Raw genomic sequence first — 26,164 nt, forward strand, 5'->3', positions numbered from 1 at the left:
CTTCCCCTCCATATCATGATTGAAAAGTGTTTGGGCAGCAGCATCTTGTTGAGCCCTGTTCTAAGACTGTAGCAGTGCCACACACCAAAAGAAAAAAATTATTCCTGAATTAAGATATGGTGAAGTAAAGCACAGGAGAGAATTGTGCAAAACCCATCAGAAATGCCCATGTCAGTCTTCTTCTCTGAAGACAACAAGAGATACAGGGAAATGAGAGAAATAACACTGATGATTTCTGAGAGTCTTGTTGTCATTACAGTTCTTGTAACGTAGCCTAGTGTTTTGTAAATTTTCTAATAAAGAATTGATCGTGTTTGGTAGGCACTGAGGCAAGGGAAGAACAACAGTTACAACAGTAACTTGTAGAAAATGGAGCCTTAGTTCAAAAGAGTAATACTCAGCACTGTTATTTATCCCATGTCAGCTCTGCATCTCAAGGCACTTTCCAGATTGCACGCCCTTTAGGACACACACTGTCTCTTCACTATATGCTACCTCAAAACCTGCTATGAGGTGGCCCCAACTTTCAGTGGTCACCTAGAGGTGACCCCAGTGACATTTGCTACAGCAAACAGTGAGCATCAGTGTCCTCAGACTTGACAAAAATAAAAGGCTAAAGCACATGCCATTTTGGCATGGCTCAGGGCTGCAACCATAGTATCATTAAGGTTGGAAAAGACCTCTGAGATGACTGAATTCAATTCCAGCTCATCCCCACCATACCCATTTACCATGTTCCTCAGTGCCATATCTCCACAGTTCTTTAATACCTGCAGGGGTGATGACTCCACCACCTCCCTGAGCAGCCTGTTCCAAGGCCTCACCACTCTTTCTTTATGAGAAGAATTTCTTCCTAATATCCAGCACCTGTGAATCTTGCTTATCCTTCCACATTATACTAATCTCAACCTCCTTGAGCTAGGCTATCTATGGACACTGATCAAGAAACAGCATCTGTCCCAAAGATGCTACTATAGGAGTTTAAAAGCTAGGACCTGTCTGGCCAGGAGAAAAGTAGAATGTATTCAGCCCTTTATCCTTCAGTTTTTTGGGACTGTGTCTATTTTGAGCTAAAAAAGTTCTTCCTCCACAACACAGTTTACATTTTCAGTGCCTCACATTGTTGGCAGGCTGCTCCACTTACTTTTTTGGCCGTTTTGTTGAAATGCCCAAGGAGATGTGATTGTCCCCACACTGGTGTTTAATTGAGGCAGGAGGAACAATGACTTCAGCATTGTCATCCTGTCCATACAGGAAGACGTTAGTGAAAAACTCTTGCCTGAGGTTTCATTGTGTAGCTGAGAGCCCAGTAAGCTCCTATTGGAGCTGGTGCCCACCATGGAAGGGTCAGTGTGAAATGCCAAGGACGCAGGGGACATCCATCCATTCACATCCCATGCCCACTTGAATGGATGATGCCTTCTTGACAGGAAGAGCCTGGAGCTCTCTAATGATTTTAATAAGAATTCAAATTCTGGCCAAATTTTGTCCAGGTTCTGGCCAATGTTCCTTCTCTCCTGCCATTCCCATCAAAAGGGATGCAAATAACACTGCCTTACACCAGAGCTGGATGCATGCAAGGAAGAACTGTAAGGCACCAGCAAGGCAGAATCTGCTGTCTGCAGGCAAACTGCTCTTTCATTTCATATATAGGGGACCCTTGTATGAAGTCTTGCACCCTTCCTACCACCACAGCTGACAAATGACCTCTCCCAGCTAAACCCAAATCAGCAAACCTGACAAATGGGCAGCTGCTTCCAACTCCCAGCTGCGCTCCTGCATCTGTTGCTGCTTCTTGTGACTGTCATTTCATACTGCATGAAGGTGACCCCTTACACAGAATTAGCAAAGTGCTAAGAAAGCAGCCACCAAAATTATCCAAACTAGGATTCTTGCTAGAACAGCCTATTCCTCATCAAATCTGTGATACAATGTGAGCATCGAACTCTATGCTGCTCTGCAGGTAGCAGCTGCATCCATTAATTACCTTAGGTTTGTTAATGACTTGTCCTTCAGTGGAGAATTTTGCTGGGAGAGGTCACTGGTGGCCCCTCAAGCTCTCTTGGCCAAGACAAGCAGGTTTTTCTGGTGTGTGCATGAGCTGGGTTTTCTCTGCTCACGTTGTCTTGTTGGAATTCCATGATGACTTTGTGTTTGTGCTGATTGGGTTTGTCTTATTATTGTGTCCAACCTGAGCTCTGGGGGTCATTTCTGGGGGTTGGGGATGTTGTCTGCTGTAAGATGAAGCACACATAAGGATTTTAGCAAAAGAAGTCAAAATAAAACTCACCACCTTGCAGAACAGAGGGGCAAGATGGAGATGGAGACTTTGTGGCTCCACACCATGGCTTGGCCACCTGCAAAGAAGAGGATGTTTGGAGGAAAAGTGCATGAAAATCCTGCTCGAATCCTCTCTTTGGGAATTCCCTGGCCATCAGGTCATATCACAGGCCATGTCACAGTGTGTCCTATTTTGGAGATGTAATGTGGGGCCTGCCTCTTCCTCCTCCAAACCATCAGCAGCACCTGCTGCCCTACAAATGCTCCACAGACACCAGACCACTGTGTCTGATGCTTGACATGGTATGGTAGTAGCAAAAAGAAAGCCAGTGGCTTCATTTAGTTTGGAGAAATGTTCTCCCACAACAAAGGAAGAGCTATTTAGAGAAAACTTTCCATTCTTCTTTACAAATACTTGCCCAAAGCTCTAGGTGAGATTATTAATTTCACCAGTGGAGCTAAAACTAGCAAAATACTCAAAATCATACTAGAATAACAGTGATAGCAAGGTTGGCATGACTTACTGTACCCATCCTCGAGGGCGTTCAAGGCCAGATTGGATGGGGTGCTGGTCAGGCTGACCTGGTGGTTGGCAACCAGCCCATGGCAGAGTGTTGGAAATGGATGATCTTCAAGGTCCCTTCCAATCTAAGCCATTCCGTGATGTACGGGATGGGGAAAGCCAAGCATCTCCTGGGTAATGCATTGCCCCAGGTTGCAATAGAGAAATTGTTGAAGACCTAAAAGGGGCTGTTTGCTCTCACAAGCCTTCTTTATAGCTTTGCACAAGATGCTTGGGAATGTGAGTCAGACAGGGAGGCTTAAGCAGGACAAATTGCATTCCAGCACTATTCCATCTTTGGATGAGGCACACGGGCAAATGGCAGGTTGTCTATCCAATACAAAAGAGAAAAATTCAGGTGCCCCAAGTCCAAGCCCTCTCCCCCACATCTTCCACCCTCCATCTCAGCCCTGAGGCCTCCACTCCCACCTCCAGCTGCAGCAGGAGTCTCGTGGGACCGTGGCCGGAGGGGAAGGGCACTGTTATCCTTTCATTTCCTGAGCCTGCTCTGCTGTGGTTTTGCAGGGAGCGGAGACGAGGAAGCGCTCGCCGACTCTCAGCAGCCAGTTCAAGCGGTCCCTGGAGCTGTTGATGAGGACTCTCAGTGTCTGCCAGCCCTTTTTTGTCCGCTGCATCAAGCCCAATGAGTACAAGAAGCCCATGGTAAGTTCTGCTTTTCTCTCTTGCTTGTTTTTTTTTTATTTTATGGGATTATCCACTGGAGCTAGTGGCTAACACAGCCCTTTCTGCAAGCAGACAAGTCCACAGAATTTGCTAAGGCAAATTTGGGCACTGTACCTTCAATGCAGCAGCACCCCAAAACTTTCTTTGAAGGGGAGATGTTTCCCCCACCTTCATTCCCAAGGATGACCTCGAGGAATTCACCCTGTAGCCCTTCATCCTATAGGAAATGCCTTTTATTTCCATAGTGGGTCAGAGCCTCTGTTCTAGCCATAGTGTCCTGCATCGTGTCCTCTTGCTGGGTCTGATGTTTCCTACAAGTGATCCCCTTTCTGTGCATGTTTTCTACAAAATTTTTGAGGGATCTTACTTTTTTCACCCCACTAGATTCTTTCCAGCTGTTATCTCTTTTTCTGTTGTTTTTTGTTTTTGGGGTTTTTTTTTTTTGTTTGCTTGTTTGCAACAGTATCAGATGTACAATTAAAAATCACAGAGGGAAGAAAATGGTAAATAGCACAAAGGAAAAATAAAAGTTTTGTTTTTATTCCTACGTGGTCCTGTGTGGAGCCAGGATTTGGACTTGGTGATCCTTATGGGTCCCTTCCAACATGGAATATTCTGTAATTCTATGATTCAACAGTAGAATCATAGAATCATAGAATTCTTAGAGTTGGAAGGGATCAATTATGTAGCTGTGATTCCCAGGGCTGGTGGTGATAGACTGTGACAGAGAGAATTATTAGAACATTAGGTATTTTATCCATATGAACAACCAATAGGCAATCCTCCCATCTCTCAGAGCGCTCTTAAACCAAACAGCACAAAAGGCTTAAGACAAAAAAAGGTTAAAAATTACTCAGAGCCTTAAAAACAGTTGGCAGCCCATTGAAACTGCCACTTTTATTGTGTCTATTTCCAAAGCAGTGAACGCTCTGAGATAAACTTCAATGAATAAATGAGTGTGTGGCTGTAGATTCCCCAGTGATGTTGAATGGCCTCAGGTTCAGCACCCTGATGAACTGAGTCCTGGATCTTTCCCTCTTAGCCACTCACCACTCTTAATAGTGATTCTTCTTGGGGTTAAAGAGCTTTATCTAATAGTAATTTCAGCTTTTTTCTTTCAGTGGCTTATCTAGAGAGAAGTTATCTACATCGAGGTGGAGTTTTATCTAAAGTTAGTTAGAAAACTCAAATAAGTACCAAAAAAAAAAAAAAAAGCACAGAACATCAAATTTTGGACATCCAAGCAGTGTTTGCTTGTAACTTATAGTTCAGTGAGCATAACACAGCATGGGGCAAAGAGTTTGGTGGCTCTCTGAGTGGTTTATTGTTCTTTGGGTGAACATTAAAAGGCAGTTAATGGCATATTAAAGGAGTATTTTGGGTTAATATGTAACAGTGTGTCTAAACTGAGATCACTGAGCTGAGGCCAAAGCAAAACCTTGCTTCAGAACATGGGTGGTGCTGAGAAATAGCTGCACGTTCTGAACTGATGTTAACAAATTATTCATGGTGCCCCAACTCTGAGCTGCTTTTTTGCATTTGGGTATCTGGGATTCAGTCAGGCATTCTGCATCCTTTGTAGCAAATTGTATTTGACCAGCTGTGATAAGAGCTAGCTAGAATATTGCGTTCAGCACATTAACTACAAGACTTTTGGTGGGACATAAAAAACATATAAAAGCATGGAAGAATAGAATCTCACTGTTAAAGTCATGAGTGGATGAGTTAACCCTGCATCAAGGACTGCAGTGATGTGAGAAGTGTGTTTTTGCTCTATTTATTTTTGGCATGGTTTAGTAATCCAAAGGAAAAATCTCCCAGATAATGGAGCACAGAGCTGTGCAGGGTCACTGCAGAACAGAGCATTTTCTGGGAGTTCATTTTCTGTCCCAGCCAATGAAGGAAAGTGTGTTGATAGTGATAGGAAACAGCATGCCGGGAAGTGAAAGGTCATTGGAAAGTCCTGGCTGTTTGTTACTTTCTGTTATTTTAAAGCTTTTGTTTCCTTTCTAAAATGTGCTTTCGAAAAAAAAAAAAAAATGAAAAGAAGAAAAAAAAAAGAAAACCTTTCTTTTTTTTTGTTTTTTTTACAAGCCCTCAGCTGCTTCATGGAGCAGGGAGAGAGGAGGAGAGGAGAGCACAACAGGGCTTACTGCCCTAACTTTCTATGCTGTTCCAGCACCACACCATGTCTGCCTTTATTTGACATTTAATGACCACAAGTGTTCATTACTAGGTGTTGTTCACTGTTACGTTGTGTTCTCAGGTCTTCCCTCCATCCTTTTCATAGAATGTAGGGCATGTGCTGCTTTGCATAGAGGAGTTAAAGAAAGGTCCATGATAGCCAACTCCTATAGCCTCAGGTCCACCACATGGAGGGTTTGAGTGGGTGCCTGCCCTCATTGCCTTACACAGCTTCCATCTTATGGCCATGCCAAGGTGTGCAATCATAAAATTATTTAGATTGGAAAAGACCTCTAGTCCAAACCCAACCTATTAGCACCATACCCACTGGCTGACCATGTCCCTCAGTGCCACGTTTCCATGGTTCTTGAACACCTCCAAGGACAGTGACTCCACCACCCCCATGGGCAGCCCGTGCCAATGCATTGCCGTTCTTTCTAAGAATAATTTCTTCCTAATATCCAGTCAAACCACCATGTCCTGTAACCTCCCCAGCTGTTTGACCGGGAGCTGTGCGTCCGTCAGCTGAGGTACTCAGGGATGATGGAGACCATTCGGATCCGCCGTGCTGGCTACCCCATCCGCTATACATTTGTGGAGTTTGTGGACCGATACCGGGTGCTTATGCCTGGGGTGAAGCCAGCATACAAGCAGGTGAGTGTCTTCTTCCATTGCCAATAATTGTTCTTTATTGGTCTCTCTGGAGGTGTTCATAGGAGGTGCATCCTCTCCGAAAGCAATTGTGCAGCATTTGATCCCCAGATGTGGCAGCAGTTCTCTGGGATTTTCAAGTGAAAGAAGAGTGGTTGTGGGACTGATAGGGACAGAGAGCTGAGCACCAAGGAGCCTTATTCAGCCATTCCCACTCCCTCCCCTTAAATGTGGTGAGAAGTAAATTAGCAGAAAACTACTGGAATTTAGACCAGAAAGGATCAGCACTGATCAGGAAAGGTGAAGCTGGTCCTGATAAACAACATTTCCATTCCCACTAGGGGGACCTGCGTGGGACATGCCAGCGCATTGCTGAAGCGGTGCTTGGAAAGGATGATGACTGGCAGATTGGCAAGACAAAGATATTCCTGAAGGTACTGGGCTCCCTGCATCAATCTGCTATCCAGGATCCTTGTTGATAAAGGGGCCTCCTACCAACCCTTTCCATCACAAGACATGACCCTGACATCTGGTCTCTGGGCTGGCACAGCAATAAGCAGAAACTGAGCCAAGGCAGGATATCTGGAGCTGGTTTAGGAAGTGTCAGGCAGGAGGAAGTCCTGACACGCTGCCAGCCCTGATGCATGCACATACTCGTACAGACACAGAAATAGTCACATTAAACACAGCCTTTTCCCTCCTGGGAAAAGAGAAGTGTGCATGCAAAGCCCTGCAGAAAGAGGGATTGAGAGTAGAATCACAGAATCACAAGGTTGGAAACGACCTGCAAGATCATCTAGTCCAACCACCCTCCCATTCCTATTAGTACCACAAGCTCAGTTTGGTTTTGGCATGTCCTTGCACAACACAAGGCTGAGCTGACCAGGAACACAAGGCTGAGCTGACCAGGAAGCAGAACGGAAGTAAAGCCTTCTCTCATGCAAAAATCTCATAACTAGATTCTGCTGGCTTATATTTAAATAACACCCACACCTCATCTCCATCCTTTCCCTAGAATCTGTTTCTACTAGTCACTCTTTCCAGAGCCTGTTATCAAGATCGCACAGCTGTTAGGGCAGGAAAAGGAGAAATCAGGAGGCCCTGATTTGATGTGAGGTCAAGCAGGAAGCATGTAGACTTGCCTGCACTGCACCCAATGTGGCAGGGTTCAGCATGCCACAACTGGGACAGAAAGTGAAGCTCATTGTGGGAGGAATGAAAAGAAAGCTTAGATCAGTGCATCTGAATGCTTCAGGGCAAGGAAATTCCACGTAATGAAGCTGTTTTGTCCTTAGGGTATGGAAGAACTGTAGCTTTAGCTGGAGGGAGTGATGTGACCCAGGCAGTCTGAGGTTTGCTCCCAAACCTGTCCAGTGCTCCTGGAACTTGTTCCCATGGCTAATGGCACTGGCAGGAAGCTCAGCATGGAAGGACAATACAATTTGTGTGCTTTCAGACACACAAAGTTCAGCATATTCAGACTGTTACTGCTCTGGTTCAATTGGGAATTAAGGCAGTGAATCACTAAGATTTATGTTAGAATTTCTCCAGGAGAAGGTAAGGAATGCTCGGGAATTAAAATGTCCAAAGAGTTTGTTTTGGTCTTGTTCCCTTGTGAAGGTCCTTGCATCATCTTTGCTGCCATATTTCAAGTGATTGTAGATCTTCAGACATGAGTACTATGTTGTTTCCCCCCTCAGGATCACCACGACATGCTGCTGGAGATTGAGAGGGACAAGGCCATCACAGACAAAGTCATCCTCATCCAGAAGGTTGTGCGTGGGTTCAAGGACAGGTAAGTGTGAGCCTTTCTGTTGTCTGGGATGTGGGCTAACAAGCAGCTCCCAAGGGATGCATTGCTCCCTTTTCACCCATCTGACCTGAGCGGCCTGTAGCTGGGAAGAGGGAACTTGTCATGCAGTTGCAACAAATACTGGGGGAAAACAGTAGAAGAAATAGAAGTAAAATTATTCCTTGCCTCAAATATGGACTGAATAGAACCTTCTGTTCCTGCTTGGTGGTGTCTTCAAGGGAACAAATATTTGTTAAGTGAGACTCTGCTGAAGGCAGCACTAAGCCCCCAGTCTGCAGGAGAGCCCCACAAGACTGCAACGGGGCTATTGAAACCTCCATTACAGCTAATGTTTCCATCTTAGAATCACAGAATCACAGACTGGTTTGGGTTGATCAGCTTTTTGATGGATCAGTTTGCCCAAAGCCCTGTCCAACCTGACCCTGAACACTTTCAAGGATGATTCACTGCATCTTTTCTAAGCAGACTTTACCAGGGTCTCACCATCTTCAGAGTGGAGAATATCTCCCTAATATCTAATCTAAATCTATCTTCTTTTAATCTGAAGGCATTACATTTTGTTCTATTGCTACACTCCTTGATAGTGGCTCTCTTCCAAGCTTTAAGCCCTCTTTAAGCCCTCTGGAAAGGGGCTTTCTACAGCAATCCTATAGAGATCTCTGAGTTCTTGTGATGCTGCTGTCCCCAGGGTGTCTATGCACATGCTCAGACCAGACTCAGGAGCATGTAGTGAGCAGATGAGGGTAGTGGGGTGGTATTGCTGAAGTCTGAATCAGATTGAATCAATTTGCAGGTGCCTGGAATTGAAGCAGGGAGAGCAGTCAGTGAGATTTCAGAGGAGAATGCAAAGGGGGGAAGGCAGGGACCGTTCAGTATCTGCTCTGCCCAATCCCATGGATCAGCATATGGAGACCCATCAGAGAGAGACCATACAGACCTTCTTGTAAAGGCAAAGAAAGGGGAAGGGGAAATTTTCAGGCAAAAAATGCAGAGTTTGTTCCACCCAGATACTCAATTTCAAGTCTCTAAAGAATGAGGCCCAGGAGATAATAAATCATTGCCAAACTGCAGACACACATGTCTGAAATGCCTTTACAGGTCCAATTTCCTGAAAGTGAGAAATTCAGTCCTGATGATTCAGAGATACTGGCGTGGACATAACTGCAGGAAGAACTATGGTGCTGTAAGTATATGGGTGCTTCCTCACACTTCTGCCTTCCTATGTGTTTTAGCTGGGACCTAAATTAGAATTTTCTGGTCAATTTGCCCCACCAGGTTTGGGTTGGTGGGATGAGAAAGGAATTGTGTCCTTGCTGTTTTGCCTTCTCATTAAAGACAGTTCCTTATCACCTCCATGCTGTCCCTTTTGCTCATAGATTAGATTTCCATTGTATCAAATAGTCGCTTGGACTTTTAAAAGCCTTCCCCTACTATCCAAGTGATTGAAAACTCTGAAAAACAGACTCCATCCCCATATGTGATCACATCTGCAAACAGGGCTTTCTCCTGGGCTCTCCTCAGCCTAATCCATGGCCTTCATCTCTCCTTGTCCTAGCTAGTTTTGATCCTGAAGTGGGTCATTTCAGAAGTGTGCTGTGGTCTAAAGGGTTCAGTATCATCCTGTGAGGCTGCAATAGGATAGAAATTGCCATTCCCAGACTGATCAAGGTGCTGCCTGCTTCCACAAAGCCAATTCATGGGAAAAGATCTGGAGGAGCAGCGATTCGCAGGGAAGTCATAGAATCACAGAATAGCTTGTTTTGGAACAGACCTCAAAGATCATCTAGCTCCAACCCCCCTGCCTTGAGCAAAGTTGCCAACTGCTAGATGAAATGCTAAAGTCCATGAGAGATGTTGGAACTCCATGGGAGCAGGCTCGAGGTTGGTATCAGGAGCCAGACCTTTTGAAACCTCTCAAAGACAGAAACTGCAATTCTCAGTGGGCAAGAAACTCCCTTCATCCTCCTTGGGCTTTAATTAACGCAGCAGCCAGAGGGCTTCATTTCTCCACCCTCTTACAGAACCTCCCTCCCAGAGGGTTTGTCTTGGCGAGATCTGATTTCAGTCACTCTTATTTAAGAAGGAGATTAGCAAAGCAAATCTGCTTAGGGTGATCTGCGGTGGATGGGTTTCATGGTTCTCCCTTTTGCAGATGCGTATTGGCTTCCTGAGACTGCAAGCCCTCTACCGATCCCGCAAACTCCACAAGCAGTACCACATGGCCCGCCGGCGCATCATCGAGTTTCAGGCCCGCTGCAGGGGTTACCTGGTCCGTAGGGCTTTCCGTCACCGCCTCTGGGCTGTCCTCACCGTGCAGGCCTACGCGCGGGGCATGATAGCACGGAGGCTGTACAAGCGCCTCCGAGGAGAGGTACGTATTGTGGAGAGGATGGTAGTGGGAAATAGAAGTGGGGAGAGGGAGGACAGATAGGTTAAAGGGCGCCAAAGAATCCTAAAAAGTAGGAAACGTCTCTTGAGAAGGGCTCCTGTGTTTATTCCTCAGTATCATCGGCGCCTGGAAGCAGAGAAACTTCGGCTGGCGGAAGAGGAACGGCTCCGAAAGGAGATGAGTGCCAAGAAAGCCAAAGAGGAAGCAGAAAAGAAACATCAAGTATGCCAGGATTGCTCTTTCCAGTGCTCTCTCACTATTTTCAAGGGTCTGCTTCTGCTCCGTTGAGGGGGAATGCCAAAAATATCTGAGGGATTTCTGCCCTGCTTGAGTTATTTGTATTTAATTCACTAAAGCCCTCTGTGCTCTATCTAGACTTAGGCTGCTCCAGAATTTCTGATCTGCTGCAAAGGAATGTCAGAGATTATGGTTGTTATTCGCTTCCTTTTGGTGTTGTATGAAGGCTGAAGGTGGAATTGTGTAGATAATGTGTGTATGTGCAAGTGTGCACATATGGAAGAGAATATATTATTGCTTTGTCCTTCTGCAGTTAGGGAGCTGAGATTCTATATAAACATGCTACTGTTTAACTCCAACTCACATGACTGGGATAGTGTCCTGAGCACTGAGAACCCCACATTTCTAAAGCTGGTCTCCATGGAATTCAGTGCCACCTCTCTGGAGTCTGCAGTTCAGTCACTGTACGTTTTCTCTTCCAGGTACGCCTTGCCCAGCTGGCCCGCGAAGATGCAGAGAGAGAAGTAAAGGAAAAGGAGGAAGCACGTCGGAAGAAAGAGCTTTTGGAAAAAATGGAGAGAGCACGCAACGAGCCAGTGAATGACTCAGAAATGGTGGACAAAATGTTTGGATTCCTAGGGACAACCTCCTCCCTGCCTGGCCAGGAGGGACAGGCACCCAATGGCTTTGAGGTACTACAGATGCAAGCAGGTTGACTGTGACATAAAAGGCTTTAGCAACACATGAATTTATTAGGGTAGGATGGGGCAATACTAAAGGGGGTCTTCCTTCCAGAGTTCCTTCCTTCTGCACGGCCCCACAGATTTGCTATGCTGTGTCTGGGACAGACATGCTGTTGCAAGTTTTCTGCGGGGCTGCTACATGGAAGGAAGCAGTATTGCTGTAAGATCAGTGAGGATCTGTGGCCTTTGTGATTTTTTTCATCACTGCTCAAGTCATTTGGCACTTGGACAGCCACTGCCACACTTAATGCTTCTCCAAGTGCTCTGGGGACTTTACTGAGCAAAGGCATGTCCTTCTGGACTCAGGATTTGCTTGGGCTCAGGAGTTGCATTTCATGGTTTTCCCTCCAGTTGGCTTTTCTTGATGGAAATCAGATAGTCAGTGAAGTCAGGCCCAAGGGGGAAGTACAGTTCAGCATCCAAAAACGTGCTGACCACCTGACAACCTCTTCCCCACCAGGATCTTGAGCGAGCCCAGAAGGAGCTGGAGGAAGAGGACCTTGATGCTGCATTGCCTCTCCCTGAGGAAGAGGAGGAAGATCTCTCAGAGTACAAATTTGCCAAGTTTGCCGCCACGTATTTCCAGGGCACGACAACACACACCTACATTCGTCGACCTCTCAAGCAGCCTCTCTTGTACCACGAAGATGAAGGAGACCAGTTGGTGAGGCAGGGGAGGAAAACCCTTGAGCAGGGTGGGTTGGAGCAAGCCTGGGGAGCCTTTCACCTGAAGGTCACCAGTTTGCCTTTGGTATACACTGGTGTGTGTTCATGGTTCAGGGGAGAGCACAACCCTTATCCGCTGGGGATGCTCTGAGAGTAAGACAGCAAGCATTAGAGGGACACAGTGGTGAGTTTATCTCTATACCTTGATATTTAAGACAGTTAATGAAGTCTTCTGGGCTTAGGTCATGGAAGATGCAAATTGTTGTGCTGGTACCATTTGCAAAGCTGATATTTGGCAGATGCAAATGTTGTTTCTTACCTCGACATGTGCACCAGTGCAGAGCTAGCAGAGGAGAAAGGCTTGCCCTATAACCAACAGTACAAGGGCAGAATTGTAAGGAACATTACAAAGGCCATGAATTTTGCCTTCTCTATAATTCTCCTTCTCCTCTACAGAGGGTTAGAAGTTCTCAGTCACTGTTTATGTCTTTAGGACAAGTGGTGATTGTAGGAAGTTCCTCCAAGGGGGAGGTTGGATATTAGGAAAAATTTCTTCTCAGAAAGAATGGTCAAGCATTGGAACAGACCACCAACAGAGAGGTGGTGGAGTCATTGTCCCTGGAGGTGCTCAAGGAAAGGGTAGATGTTGCACTGATGGACATGTTTAGTGGGCATGGTGGGGATGGGTTGACAGTTGGACTAGATGATCTTACAAGTCCTTTCCAGCATTAATGATTCTGTGATTCCATCTGAATGTGACATCTCCTAGCCAAGATGCAAATCCCTTATAGGATATGCAAACATATTCATGATGGCAAGAAAACAGATCCTGACTTTTCCTGACTTGTGGTCCTGGCCACAAGCATGCCCAACTTTTCTCACTCAGATGAGATTCATGCTGTAAGCAAATTAGTTGTGTGTCACAGGTAGGCAAGGAGACTATAGTCATGGTCCCAATGGATTCACAGAATCATAGGATATCCCAAGCTGGAAGGGATCCACAAGGATTATCCAGTCCAATGTCTGGCTCCACTAAGGACGTGGTTTGATTACCATCTCTGTTGCCCTACTGAAATCTGATGGAATTAAACTTTATTTCAACAGGCAGCACTTGCTGTGTGGATCACTATCCTCCGTTTCATGGGAGACCTCCCTGAGCCGAAATATCATACGGCCATGAGTGATGGTGGTGAGAAGATACCAGTGATGACGAAAATCTATGAAACTCTTGGGAAGAAGACTTATAAGAAAGAACTGCAGGCTCTGCAGGGAGAAGGAGAGGTAATTGCTTTCTAATTGAGGTAACTGTTTGTTGCAGAGATGGTATTTTCGTATCAAAATATGTTGGGAAGAAATTAATTTGTCAATTTTATCTGCAGATGTGCTACAAAGGGAGAACTGTCTGTGTGTCAGGTGTTGTTTCTATCACTTCTTTACAAAGATAACCGAATGCCTCCAGCAGTACTGTCAGGGAAGCACCCTGATATTTCTCATGGGGCTTTTATCTCTCTCTTCTTCCCCACATGGCAGTGTCCTGAGTCACTGGTCTCTCTTTTGGGGGATTTTGTGTTGATTTGCACTGGGTCAGCAGAGAAAAATTTAAAAATATGCCCTTAATCTTGGAGCAGGAAGTGAAGAATTAACAGCAGATTAGGCTACAGAAATCCCTATTGCGTCTTCAGAACATTCTGGGAAGTATTTGGAGGACTTTGTCAAAGGACCCCTCCCAGATAAGACATTGCTTTGGATAAATCACTGTCCATAGCACTGATACACTCTCATTTTGTCAGTTGTTTTGTACAGTATGGTAATCTGTTACCTGGTATTAGGATTTGCTGTGTTTATAGATGGTGATTTCATTCAGCACTTTCATTCCAGCACCTGAGAAGGAGAGCAATCTGATTTGCATTTGTATTTTGTAAAAATATGCACTAAGAATTGCCTTCCATTCCTTCCAAAAAGCTGTCATTTTTTTGCTTGTTTATTTACAAAAAGGCATACTGTATAGAATCATAGAATCATAGAATCACTAAGGTTGGAAAAGACCTAAAAGATCACCCAGTCCAACCGTTCACCTATTCCCAATAGCTCCTACTAAACCATGTCCCTCAACACAACATCCAGCCTTTCCTTGAACACCCCCAACCGAGTTGTTAAGTAGTAGAGAAGATAAAGAAAATTTAAGTCATCATTTGCATCTCCTGCTATACATGCTCTGAGAAGTGCACAGCAGTGTAAAGATATGTGAGCTGACCCTAAGCCTGATGGTTTGTGAATCCAGCTTGACTTTTTAAAGGATACAAACTATTAAAGCTGCAGGGCTCAAAGTGTTGATCTGGTGTAAAATCAGTCATTTCAAAGATGTATAGTTTTGGGGAGGTTAGCTGAGTTAAAAACTAAAGCTATTGTTCATGCCATCTCGGTCTCACAGCTGGCAGAAAGCTGGCAGAAAGCTGGCAGAAAGTCAACAGAAAAATCATATCGTATGCTTGATGATATGTAATCAGTGCCACATGACATTTTATTTTTCTGGGAAATTTGATAGAGCACAGAGCTAGGTAACGATGGTGAAACCATAACAGGTAACAATAGCTGCCCCCGAATCTCTGACAAGGTGACTTCCAGCTCACAAGTGTGCAATGCAAATCGCACATCTCAGAGGGTGATTTTGCTCACCTCGTTTGTGAAGTAGGAACAAGCCTGAACAGGATACAGTACAAGTGATGGGGCATAGTTGGACTAGGAGTCAGCCACTTTCTCAGCATGGCTTGGTCTTTTTGCAGCCATCTCCAGTTTGTAATTTTAATTTGGCTTAGGTTCATTGATTAAATTAGACAGTGGTCATCTGCAAAATTCAGAGCCCAACCTGGTTTATCATGGGGCAAAAGGAACATGGATCCAGAATTCTAGTTCCTGCCTTCTTCTGAAATGTCTCAGTCTCTGCCCTTTGCAGAAGCCTTGGAGAAGCAGAGACAGCTTGCATTTGGCAGGGCTCTCCCTCACCACACTGCACTGCGTGTTTCTTGCTTTGCAGAGTACTCACATTGACGGGCACAAGAAGAACAGTGTGCGGCACAAACTGGTCTCCTTAACACTCAAGAAGAAATCCAAACTGACGGAGGAGGTGAGAGGAGATGCTTGGCCGCCTGGCAGCACAAGTGCCGTTGGATTGTCTGCAGCCCTCTCTGACTCTCTTCTGCTTTTCCCTAGACAACATAGAACCAGCCCTCCTCTGGGTTTGGCGCTACCTGTCTCTCTGCCTGAAAGATTTAAGGAGTGTTTAAGGGGAAAGGTTGGCTTCCCGTGTCTCCTTGAGTCATTCTGCACCTCGCGCCGGCCTCCCCTCGGCTCCCGTTCTCCATCCATTCAGCATCTTCCCTCCCCTCTTTCACAGCCCTCCGTCCAGCTGCTGATACCTCTCACCACTTCTGATGGTCTGAATGTTACCCCTGCTTTTAGCTTCCTGCCCTCCTCTGTGTAGTAGGTAGCAGGGGAAGGCCATCCAAAAGTGCTCACCCATCCTCTGCCTCTCTCTTCTCTAATTCTCCTATGCATAGCTATCCAAAGCTGAGAGCTTTTGGAAATACCATCCCGAAAGAGTGAGGAGTAATAAGGCTTTTGGGTAGGGGATGAGAGCAAGGCAAACGCATGGATTCAGTCTTTTTCATAGTCTTGTCCACTTCTAGAGCAGGCACCAACTCAGCTGCTTGAGAGCATGAAAATCTCTCTCTGATATAGTCACCCTCCTTCCCTTTAGTGTCAGAGGAAAGAAGTAGGAAGCAGTCCAGCTTCAGTGTCCTAATGTGATTCTGAACACATTCTCTCTCTAGTGGCTCTAAAAAGAGAATGAGTTGACCAGCTGAGGTAGAGAACTGTGGGCAGAGAGGTGGATGATTGCCAACCCAAAAAGCACCATGCTGTGTGCTTTCATCTGCATTGTTAACATGGAGAGAGGCTCCGTTTGTTAGTATTTTAACAAGTTTTTTTTTTTAATATGACTAAATTGGAAGGACCAGCCTTCCATGGCAATAAGTTGGATTATCCCAAGCATCATTGGTGACTGTTTTTCAGCTGTGGATCCAGCCTAGTGTTGGGATGCAAGGGTGCCATTGTAGAAAGAAAGCAAAAAACTAAGCAGGTGGAAGTGTGACCAGGCAGAGCCATTTTCATCTTCATCCATACCTAATTAAAGCCAACCAATTCACAACCTCCCATCACTGACAATGCATAGACTGAAAAACTTCTGAGCCCCTTCCTGGCTGGTGGAGGAGTCCTCCTTGGGGGGCACACCACATGTGGGTTGGGGGTGGGGGGCCACAGTAAATGGCTGTACTGAAAGAGAGCAATGTGTCTGGTTGGCAGGTGACAAAAAGACTTCATGACGGGGAGTCAACACTCCAAGGTAATAGCATGCTTGAAGACCGGCCCACCTCCAACCTGGAGAAGCTCCATTTCATTATTGGTAATGGCATCCTCAGGCCAGCATTAAGGTTAGAAATCAGGACAAAGGCATAAATATGCCATTCTTTTAATTCCTTCTGAAGCTATTCTTCTGAGCTATTCTTGTCCAAATGATTTTGCCAGTGTGTGCAGCTTTATCATGCCCTCATCCTTCCGGTCTGTTGCACAATTTGGCTGGGTTGGGTCATGTTCCTTAGTGTTCATTTCAGGCCTGATCACAAGACCATGCAGAGGGATTCAAGGGCTTCTGAAAGAGCTGGTGGGTGCTGGATTGCTTCATTAGCACTCACACTTGCTGTTCACTAGCCTTTGCTTTCCATTTGACCATTTACACGTCTTTCATTTGTGTGAATATTTTTGATGGCAAAAAAGTTAAAAACTCAAACTCATTTCTGTTACTAAGTAAAGCATTCAAAAAACAGAAACAATCAAATTAAAGATGACTATGTATCTGTGTTTTAGCCCATTTATATGTGTGTGTGATGTAATGCAATCAGTTTCATTTTATCCTCCCACTTCACTGGGAAACCCTTAGCCTTATGTTTCTGTACATCTACTCGATCTAATAGCATATTCATGAGCTTCTCCATGGGGTTTTTTGGTGTGACAGGTTGGTTAACTAGTTTTTGCTGCTTTGCATGCAGATAAGGAAATACCAATATCCCTCATTTTGCATGTGGAGAATTAAAGTCAAAGGCAAAATTGGACATTAATTCCCCAGATGAGATATCCATCCATGCATCGGAGTATGGATCTACTTACACATGAGATGACAAACCTAGATCTCTGCTGGAGCAGATAGTTCCCAACATTTCTATAGTTCATGTTTAGGTGCCCCAAAAATAATAGTCAGCAAATAAGGACTCACAGTAGGTGGCCCAGTTAGTTTAGGAAGCTCACTTGGTATCAGGAGGAAACCTTTATAAGACTCCATCTGTCTAAGACTCCATTTTCCAGAAGAAGCATTCAGAGACCTGAACCTTGAGACTCCCTTTTGTTTCTCTTTTCTGTAAACATCAGTCAGCAATGCAAAATTTCTGCCGAAGCACAGGGAAAACCCAGTTGAGAACTGGAGAAGGAAAGTATTTGATAGACCATGAAGCAACCAGAGTGACCATCATTAGGACTGTTACATGACTGTCCTTGCAATTCCAAAATGAACCTGCAGACAGGGTTTGGCTCCTTCTCTGTTAAGACTGAAAAACGCCACCTTGTTAATTCTAATTTTTATTTTCACTTCTATTGCAGGGATGAAATTTATTGTCAAATCTGCAAGCAGCTGACTCAGAACCCATCCAAAAGCAGCCACGCCAGGGGCTGGATCCTGATGTCCCTCTGTGTGGGGTGTTTTGCTCCTTCTGAGAAGTTTGTAAAGGTAAATTGTAGATGAAATTTATGTCATATACCATCTGCTGACACATTTTCTTCCCCATCTGTGGGACCAGCTTTTCTCTTGAGTTTGATAGTGGAAGGAATCCTGGTCTTCATCCCTATCAGAAATGACAATGGCAAAAGTTCCTAATGAGAAAGAAAAATGTGCAAGATCCTGAGCTCAGTGTCTAACAAGGATCAGAAAAATTACTCCTGAGAAATTGGCTCTCTCTTTCCACTGACTCTAAAGAGAGAGTAGATCACAAATTCAGATGGTACCTCCTACACTCCAGATGAAGATGTGATTAAGTAACCTCTGCCCAGAAACTGTATTGTCAGAGGTCATGTGTGAAATTTGCACACCCAAAAAGGCCCACGTATCTCCCATTTCTCACATCCAAAGATCTATGCATTTAGTCAAGCATCTGGTGTCTTTGACAGTAACTTAAGGCATGTCCTCTAGTTTGATAAGGAACAGTATTACACAGCAAATTATAAATCTGATCTATTCATGGAAAGGATGATCCATCACTGAAACAGACAGCACAGAGAAATGGTTGAGTACCAATCCCTGGAGGTATTGAACAGATGTGTGGATGTAGTCCCAAGAGACATGGATAAGTGGTGGACTTGGAAGTGTTAGGTGATGATTGAACTTGATGATCTAGTGGGTCTTTTCTAATCTAGGTGATTCTATGATTCTATATAACGTATCTTCAGGAGCATACTCCATGTTTTGTTCCTAGATTTGAGCAGCCTTCCTTCCAAATGACTTATACACCTCAAGTCTGACCAGCACCCTCTGGGCTGCTGAAGTTAATCCTATGATTTAGAGTTTGACTGGCTCAGGGCAAAGGGCTCAGTACTTTGTCTTTGCTTTGACACAACGTGACAAGGCTTCCTTTGACCCTCCCAGATTTTTTAATGTTAGAACCTAGAACTGCTCCCAGATCCATGGAAATAAAGGGGTTACATTAATATCCATAGATATCAGATCACGTTCTATCAGAACTGAAGCCAAGAATAGAAGACCCTTTTTCATCTCCAGACACTGTAAGGAAGAAATATAATAATGCAGATAAATCACTGGCAAAGTGGCAGAAAATTAAATTACACCTGGTAATGTGATCTGAAAAAGTATATAACAGGGGACTGTGTGAATTTAAATTTTTAATAATGAAAGATTATTTTAGGTGAGTGAAGCACTTCACAGAAATAATTAATGAATAACTCTGAAGTCTTGGAACAGACTGCCCAGGGAGCTGGTGGAGTTACTGTCCCTGGAGGTGTCCAAGAAACATGGAGATGTGACACTTGGAGACATGCTTCAAGATATGGTTTAGTAGGTTAGTGGGTAGTAATGGTGATAGAGGACGATTGGACTAGATCTTGTAGGTCCTTTCCAACTTTGTGATTCTATGACTCTTCTATGACTCCGTGGTTTAGCGTGCCTGGTGGTTAATGGTTGGACTAGATGATCGTAGAGATCTCTTTCAACTGTATTGACTCTGTGATTCTACCTCTGCCCAAAGTCCTGGTATGTGCTGCAGTGTGTGTCAGTATTCCCAAAAACATTCTGCATTTGTTCATCTTGGGCAGCCCTTTTGCTCCTTGGACTGCTAGAGACAAAAGAGAATGTTAATACCAACTTATTTCAGATACTTGTCTCCTCCTAATAGAACATGGAAAGGGAGAGACTCCTCTAGAGGATGATTCTGAGACTGTGAATGAGAATCCTGCTCTGAATCTTTCCCCAAACATTTTCTGTCCCCATGGGCAGCTCTGGTGACTGTGGCTCCTTGGATGTGAATGTGGACACCTCTTGCAGCTGCACACACTCTGGTTATATTTCTAAGCTCCAGTCTTGCAGTAACTTGGCCCATGTCCTGGAGCTCCTCTGAAGCGTCTGTAGTAATCCATAGGGACGTAGGAGACATCAGTTTAAAACATTATGTTTGAAGATAATACATTCTCCCATGTGAATGTTAGTTCTGCCCCCGGCAGCATCCTTTCCCATGCAGACTCATTTTTTTGTTTTTGTGAAAAACAGAGGGATAGTCAAAGTTTGATGGAATTCAGTGAATTCATTTGAAGCTGCACTAACCCAGACCACTTAGTCCAGCCTGTTCTGGACTGGGAAATAAATGCCATGTCAACACCAGATGTTACTATCATACTCATAACCTCATAACTCATTTGGCAGTAATTATTCACTATTTAAACAGAAGAAGCAAATAAGGGTAAATATCTCTTAGTGCTTCTTCTCTATACTCTGTTGTGCAATGCACAGTGAATGTGATATCAAATTCCTGGTTAATTTTTTCCTGAAACCTTCATTTGGGGTCTAACTTTAATAACAGCAACATTATGGGAAAAAGAAGATGCAGGATTTCAAGAAAGGATTATGCCTGGAGGCTCTTCCAGAACCCTGGAATATGTCAGTAAGGACTGAACACTTTGAGATGGATTTAGGGGATAATGAGGCAATCTTAAATATGTTTTCTGTTCCCAAATATGAAGGTCATGCTTTCGATCCTATTAGAAACCTTCATCACCTCTTATGCTAAGCATGGTTCAAGACACAGCACCCCAGTCCTTTGCACTTCTCTTTGATTTACAGAACTCTTAGTCTTAGCTACAAGTTTAGCCAAGACATTTATGTAATGCTTTTAGGTGTATCTCTCAAACTGCGGAAGTCATTGGATTTCATTTTCTAAGCAAAGTATTTTTAACATATGGTGAAGTACTTCAAATTTTGGCTTAGGGTCCAATAAAATACAGTTTAAAATCCAGCTAAGGAAACACCTGTTTAATGTAATTGTGAAATATGTTTTCTATTATCAGCTAAATGTTCTGAGTCTTGCTTGCTTACAGTTTCCCATGATCATTATTTATAGGTCTTTTTCATTCACTCCCATCACTTTGTCCTATATTCAATAGTGTAATGGTCTAACCAATGTGTTCCCTGCTGCAAACAGTACTTAAGGAACTTTATCAATGGAGGCCCTCCTGGTTATGCTCCCTACTGTGAAGAGAGGCTGCGGCGGACGTTTGCCAATGGGACAAGGACACAGCCACCAAGCTGGCTGGAACTGCAGGTATGAGCCCCTCCATACCCTCCCAAGTCTGCTGGGGCTCAGGGTTGGATCTTTTCACTGTCATGGGAACCACAACTCTGGCAGAGCAGAAAACATCATGACAGAATGCCTATTTCTCTCAAGAATTTTCAGGTTTTTAGAATATGTTACATTCCTCTTGCATCCTGGCCTTGCTCAAAGGCATACTGAAGATCATACCCTTTGCCTACATCAGTGCTTTTAAATTAAATGCATTTGAGAATGCTCTTAGACATCGACGCCAGCTGCCACGAAGCAAACCCCCATGCATGCTAGGAATTCTTCCAGCTAAAAATGGCTGCAGGCAAACTGCCTACTGAGAATCTCCTTGGAACATCACAGCTGCCCAAGCTTCTTCAGGAGCAGCTGTAGTTGGAATAAGCCCACTTAATGCAATATTTGCTCTTCTTCTGTGCTGATTTACTAGCACAGATGATAGTGCCCAGGAGCATTCCTGAGCCTGGTTGGATTTACTAGATTAAACACTTCAATGATTGAATGTATTATATGCAAGAAACAGTTTTTTCAGTGTTTCCAGTGACTGACCATACATTATCCAGTTGAGAATGCTATGGTAGCATTGAAATATAGCCAATTAGTGGAATTAGGGATTAAAAAAAAATAGCTACCATTGCTGGGGGGAAGAATACATAGGTAAATAACCTAGAATGTTGAATGCCATCATAAAGTCTGACTTTAATCTATTAGGCAACCAAGTCCAAGAAACCAATCATGCTGCCTGTCACATTTATGGATGGGACAACAAAAACACTGCTGACAGATTCTGCAACTACTGCTAAAGAGCTCTGTAATTCATTGGCTGACAAAATCAGCCTGAAGGACCGATTTGGCTTTTCACTTTACATCGCACTTTTTGACAAGGTAGGTTATAAGTAATGCTTCTGACTAACCCTATAAAAGAACAGGGAGATTCTCCTTGCTGTCGCATTTTCCAGGGGGAAGGAAGGACCTTGTACTCTAAGCAAATGCCCAGTCAGAAGATCAGAAAGAAAAATACATATACGCATGTATGATTTTTACAGAATGAGAAGGCATACACTGGAGTAGTTTTTGCAGAGAGACTATGAAATCTCCCTTCTGGAACATATTCAAAACAGAGGGCATGGAGCAACCTGATCCAAGATGGACCTGCTCCAAGCAGGGGATTGGACCAGAAACCTGGTCCAGAAATCCTCCAGAGGTTCCTCACACATAGACATCTCTACCTAGAGATATCAGATGAATTTCACCTTTTCCCTCCACGTTGCTTAGGTTTCTTCACTGGGGAGTGGCAATGACCACGTGATGGACGCTGTGTCCCAGTGTGAGCAGTATGCCAAGGAGCAAGGAGCACAGGAGCGCAACGCACCGTGGCGGCTCTTCTTCAGGAAGGAGATCTTCACTCCTTGGCACAACCCAAGTGAGGACAACGTGGCCACCAATCTCATTTACCAACAGATTGTCCGAGGGGTGAAGTTTGGGGAGTACCGGTGTGACAAGGCAAGTGTCCTCAACAGCTACTGGTCTGATCAACATACATCCTTATTATGGTGAAATGCGCTTCACAAAAGGGAATAAGAAATCTTCCTCCCTGGGTACCTGCTAGGTTGTTAGGGTATGCACTTAGGAAACAGAAGCTACAGAAATCAGATCCTTTTGGCTGGAGAAGGATCAGATTCTCCTATGGGCTGTGTTCCCTATGGACTTTTGGATCAGAGAGTGAATGTCCCCTCATCCATCACCCCCAGTTTGAAGGGCTACAGGAATGCTGTAACCAGTCCACCAGGTCAGATTCTTGTTTGGTGAATCCTGCTAAGCTTTAGGTACGAGACAGACAATTCAGATTACATACAGCTGTGCTATGCAGTACAAACCCAGTGCTGAAGGGATGTTGGAAGCAGAAACCCATGTCTCTAGAGTCTCTGTGAGCTTACAGAATTTATAAAATTGCTCGGGTTGGAAAAGACCTTAAAGATCAACAAGTCCAACCGCAACTTAGCCATTCTACCCTAACTCTAACAACCCTCTGCTAAATCACGTCCCTGAGCAGTTAGTATTATTCCAGTGTCACTGAAGTGAGCTTCTCAAAAGACATTAAAATCTCTGAAAACGCCCAGTGCATTTTGTCTTGCTTCTGTGTAAAATTATCCAGGCATCAAACTGAAGATATTCTTCTTTCCTAGCACCTAAGTCCTCTCCTTTGAACTAGTAAAGACCAGGCACTATAGGAACTAAAGCATCTTTTCCCATCTTTATTACATTAACATCAGCTCTTTTATCATGTGTGGATCTCACAGGAAGAAGACCTGGCAGAACTGGCTTCCCAGCAGTATTATGTGGACTATGGGTCAGAAATGGTACTGGAAAGGCTGCTAAATCTAATTCCATCCTACATCCCAGACAGAGAGATCACTGCATCGAAAACAGTGGAGAAATGGGCTCAGCTCATTATAGCTGCACATAAAAAGGTAAGATGATAGATCATCTGGTAATGGCCAAGATATGTTTCAGTAGCTTCGTGTGCCTTCTAAATATGTCAGACACTACAGCTCAAATCTTGGCTGCACCTGAAATTAGAACAAAGGCAAAGGACATGCTTTGCACTAGTCATGTCCAACAAATCTACCACTGCTTTTGATGCAAGAAGACAACTTGCAGAGATGCACTCTGCCTTTTCTGGTGTTTCATTCCTGACACACGAGATTGTGGCATTATTGATTCTATTACAGTGGCAGTTTGTGACCCCAATCAATATCAGATTATTGTACCAGATGCTGTGTAACCTCCCTGACTTGTTGAGTCATCCAGGCACAAGGACTGGCATTTGTTTAAAGACAGGATTCCACCTCAGATTAAGATATCTAAATGCAAGCATCTCCATCTGTGTTATGTCTCACTTCCCATCACTCTCAGTGAAAACCCAGGGGCTCAGTTCTGTTGCCTAAACAGAGATGCTTGGGGTATTCCTGCTCCAAGAATCTTAGGCCCTCCATCAGCCTCTCAGCTACATACAAAAATCTCAGGTTTTGAAAGATGTCCTAAATGAAGCTAGGTGCCTGTGCTTAAGGGCTATCAAATATCTACTTCCAGCTAAAGGACTGTCAAGCTAAAAGGCAGGTATCTATGTTAAGGAAACCCAAAGCCAGTTGAGATGATCACACCCAGGTTTGTCACTCTAGATGCTTGCCCAGACTTCTCAGAGTCTAATTATTTCTGAAGGGGGAATTAGAATTTTGCTAGGAATTTCTCCAGCTTCTCAGTTGTTCCTGTAGGACTTTGGGCCTTAGCATCGTCAAGACCTGAATATTGGTTCCAAGATCTTCAGATGTCATGGACTGAATGAGTTTCAAGGAGTTGTATTTTTTGCTCTCTTTCTGAGATATAACTTGGTTTGTGCTTCATGTTGCTTATGGTTTGCTTTGTCGGTAGGGAATTTATACTCAGAAGAGAACAGACCCCAAAAAAGTCAAGGAAGAGGTGGTGGATTTTGCACGTTTCAAGTGGCCTTTGCTGTTTTCTCGTTTTTACGAAGCCTTCAAATTCTCAGGTGAGTCAATAGAACACACACTGGGATGGGTGGGATGGTCAAAAGCAAAAGGTAGAAGAATTAGCGACTCCACAGACAAGACCTAATGGGCCATCAGGTGATCTGTTTTGAATACGTTGCTTTTTGGTGTATCCTCATTAGCAATGGCTCAAGCCATGAGTCTGCCATTATTTCTATTATTAAAAATAGCTGATTTTTGTTATTGCATCCTTCTTTGAAACACAGGCTTCCTATGTCGTACCCTTAATGAACTGATTGTCTTGCCTTCAACCTAGGGCCAAGCCTACCTAAAAATGATGTGATTGTGGCTGTCAATTGGACAGGAGTGTACTTTGTGGATGAACAGGAGCAGGTTCTCTTGGAGCTCTCTTTTCCAGAGATCACAGCTGTGTCAAGCAGCAGGTAGACTTAGCTAATGTTTTCTGCCCCTAAAACAGTCTTTTTCTTGACTTTGACTTTTGATACCGTTATATTTCCTGTTTATATCTCCTATAAAAACATATCCCAGAGGGGGAAAGCTGCAAGGACAGAGTTTCACCTTGGCCACCATTAAAGCAGATGAATACACTTTCACCTCCAACAATGCAGAGGATATCCGGGACCTGGTAGTGACATTCCTTGAGGGACTAAGAAAAAGATCCAAGTATGTGGTCACTCTCCAAGACAACCCAAACCCTGGTAAGTAAAAGTAAAGAAGGTAAGCAAATGCATAAGCATATTAATTACTCCAAAAAGACTTGCAAAAAAAAAAAAAAATCATACTAACTAATGGTTATTTTTCCTGTAGTGGGAGAAGAATCTGGGTTCCTCAGCTTCCTCAAAGGAGATCTCATAGTTCTTGATCAAGACACAGGAGAACATGTGATGAATTCAGGGTGGGCAAACGGATTCAATGAACGAACCAAGCAGAAAGGGGATTTCCCAACAGACTCTGTCTATGTCTTGCCTACTGTCACTATGCCTCCCCTGGAGATTGTGGTAAGCTGTCTTACAGAACAGCAATACTTGATGCAGAGCCTGAGGAGGTCAAAGTCTTTCTGAGCAGTTTGGTTTTCAGAGAGTCTTTCTGACAATAATGTGGACCAGTGTGGCTGAGAGAGGTGACATGTTTTCTAAGGTACAAGTGATTTGCTGTAATAGTATCTTAGCTCTCTTCTAGTCTCATCACTTTGAAAACCATGAGATTGGGACTTGGCATATCCATTAATCCTTTCACATCTTTCCAGCTGGCACAATTCTTTTTCATTTAGGGTTAGAAGAAACCACTACATGCATTCATAGAGCAGTAAGTTCCAAAGCACATTCTCTTCATTAGAAAACAATCCCCACTATGGAAACATTTGTTATTCTTTGTATTAGTGACAAAGAATGGCACAGAGAAATGGCACTTTTACAGTTCTTATGTCTATTGACTGAAATTAGTGGGTTATTTTTACTCACTCATTGCCAGTCTCTTCATT

General features: G+C 44.0%; 1 protein-coding gene across 1 annotated transcript in view; it reads left to right on the plus strand.

The window, feature by feature from the left end:
* Positions 1-26,164, plus strand: part of MYO7A (myosin VIIA) — a 79,991-nt gene that overhangs the window by 41,690 nt on the left and 12,137 nt on the right. The window contains exons 15-35 of the mRNA XM_042862570.1: positions 3,368-3,505; positions 6,206-6,364; positions 6,703-6,795; positions 8,062-8,156; positions 9,273-9,357; positions 10,327-10,545; positions 10,678-10,785; positions 11,283-11,492; positions 12,004-12,207; positions 13,314-13,490; positions 15,244-15,333; positions 16,572-16,699; positions 17,919-18,045; positions 21,020-21,139; positions 21,866-22,039; positions 22,430-22,657; positions 23,455-23,625; positions 24,587-24,704; positions 24,980-25,106; positions 25,213-25,382; positions 25,492-25,682. Of these exons, the coding sequence (XP_042718504.1) occupies positions 3,368-3,505; positions 6,206-6,364; positions 6,703-6,795; positions 8,062-8,156; positions 9,273-9,357; positions 10,327-10,545; positions 10,678-10,785; positions 11,283-11,492; positions 12,004-12,207; positions 13,314-13,490; positions 15,244-15,333; positions 16,572-16,699; positions 17,919-18,045; positions 21,020-21,139; positions 21,866-22,039; positions 22,430-22,657; positions 23,455-23,625; positions 24,587-24,704; positions 24,980-25,106; positions 25,213-25,382; positions 25,492-25,682 (3,132 nt within the window). The remainder of the gene's footprint in view (positions 1-3,367; positions 3,506-6,205; positions 6,365-6,702; positions 6,796-8,061; positions 8,157-9,272; positions 9,358-10,326; positions 10,546-10,677; positions 10,786-11,282; positions 11,493-12,003; positions 12,208-13,313; positions 13,491-15,243; positions 15,334-16,571; positions 16,700-17,918; positions 18,046-21,019; positions 21,140-21,865; positions 22,040-22,429; positions 22,658-23,454; positions 23,626-24,586; positions 24,705-24,979; positions 25,107-25,212; positions 25,383-25,491; positions 25,683-26,164) is intronic.

The sequence above is a fragment of the Lagopus leucura genome, unplaced genomic scaffold (assembly GCF_019238085.1).
Source record: "Lagopus leucura isolate 7727_CA_CO unplaced genomic scaffold, USGS_WTPT01 Super-Scaffold_702, whole genome shotgun sequence".
NCBI lineage: Eukaryota > Metazoa > Chordata > Aves > Galliformes > Phasianidae > Lagopus > Lagopus leucura.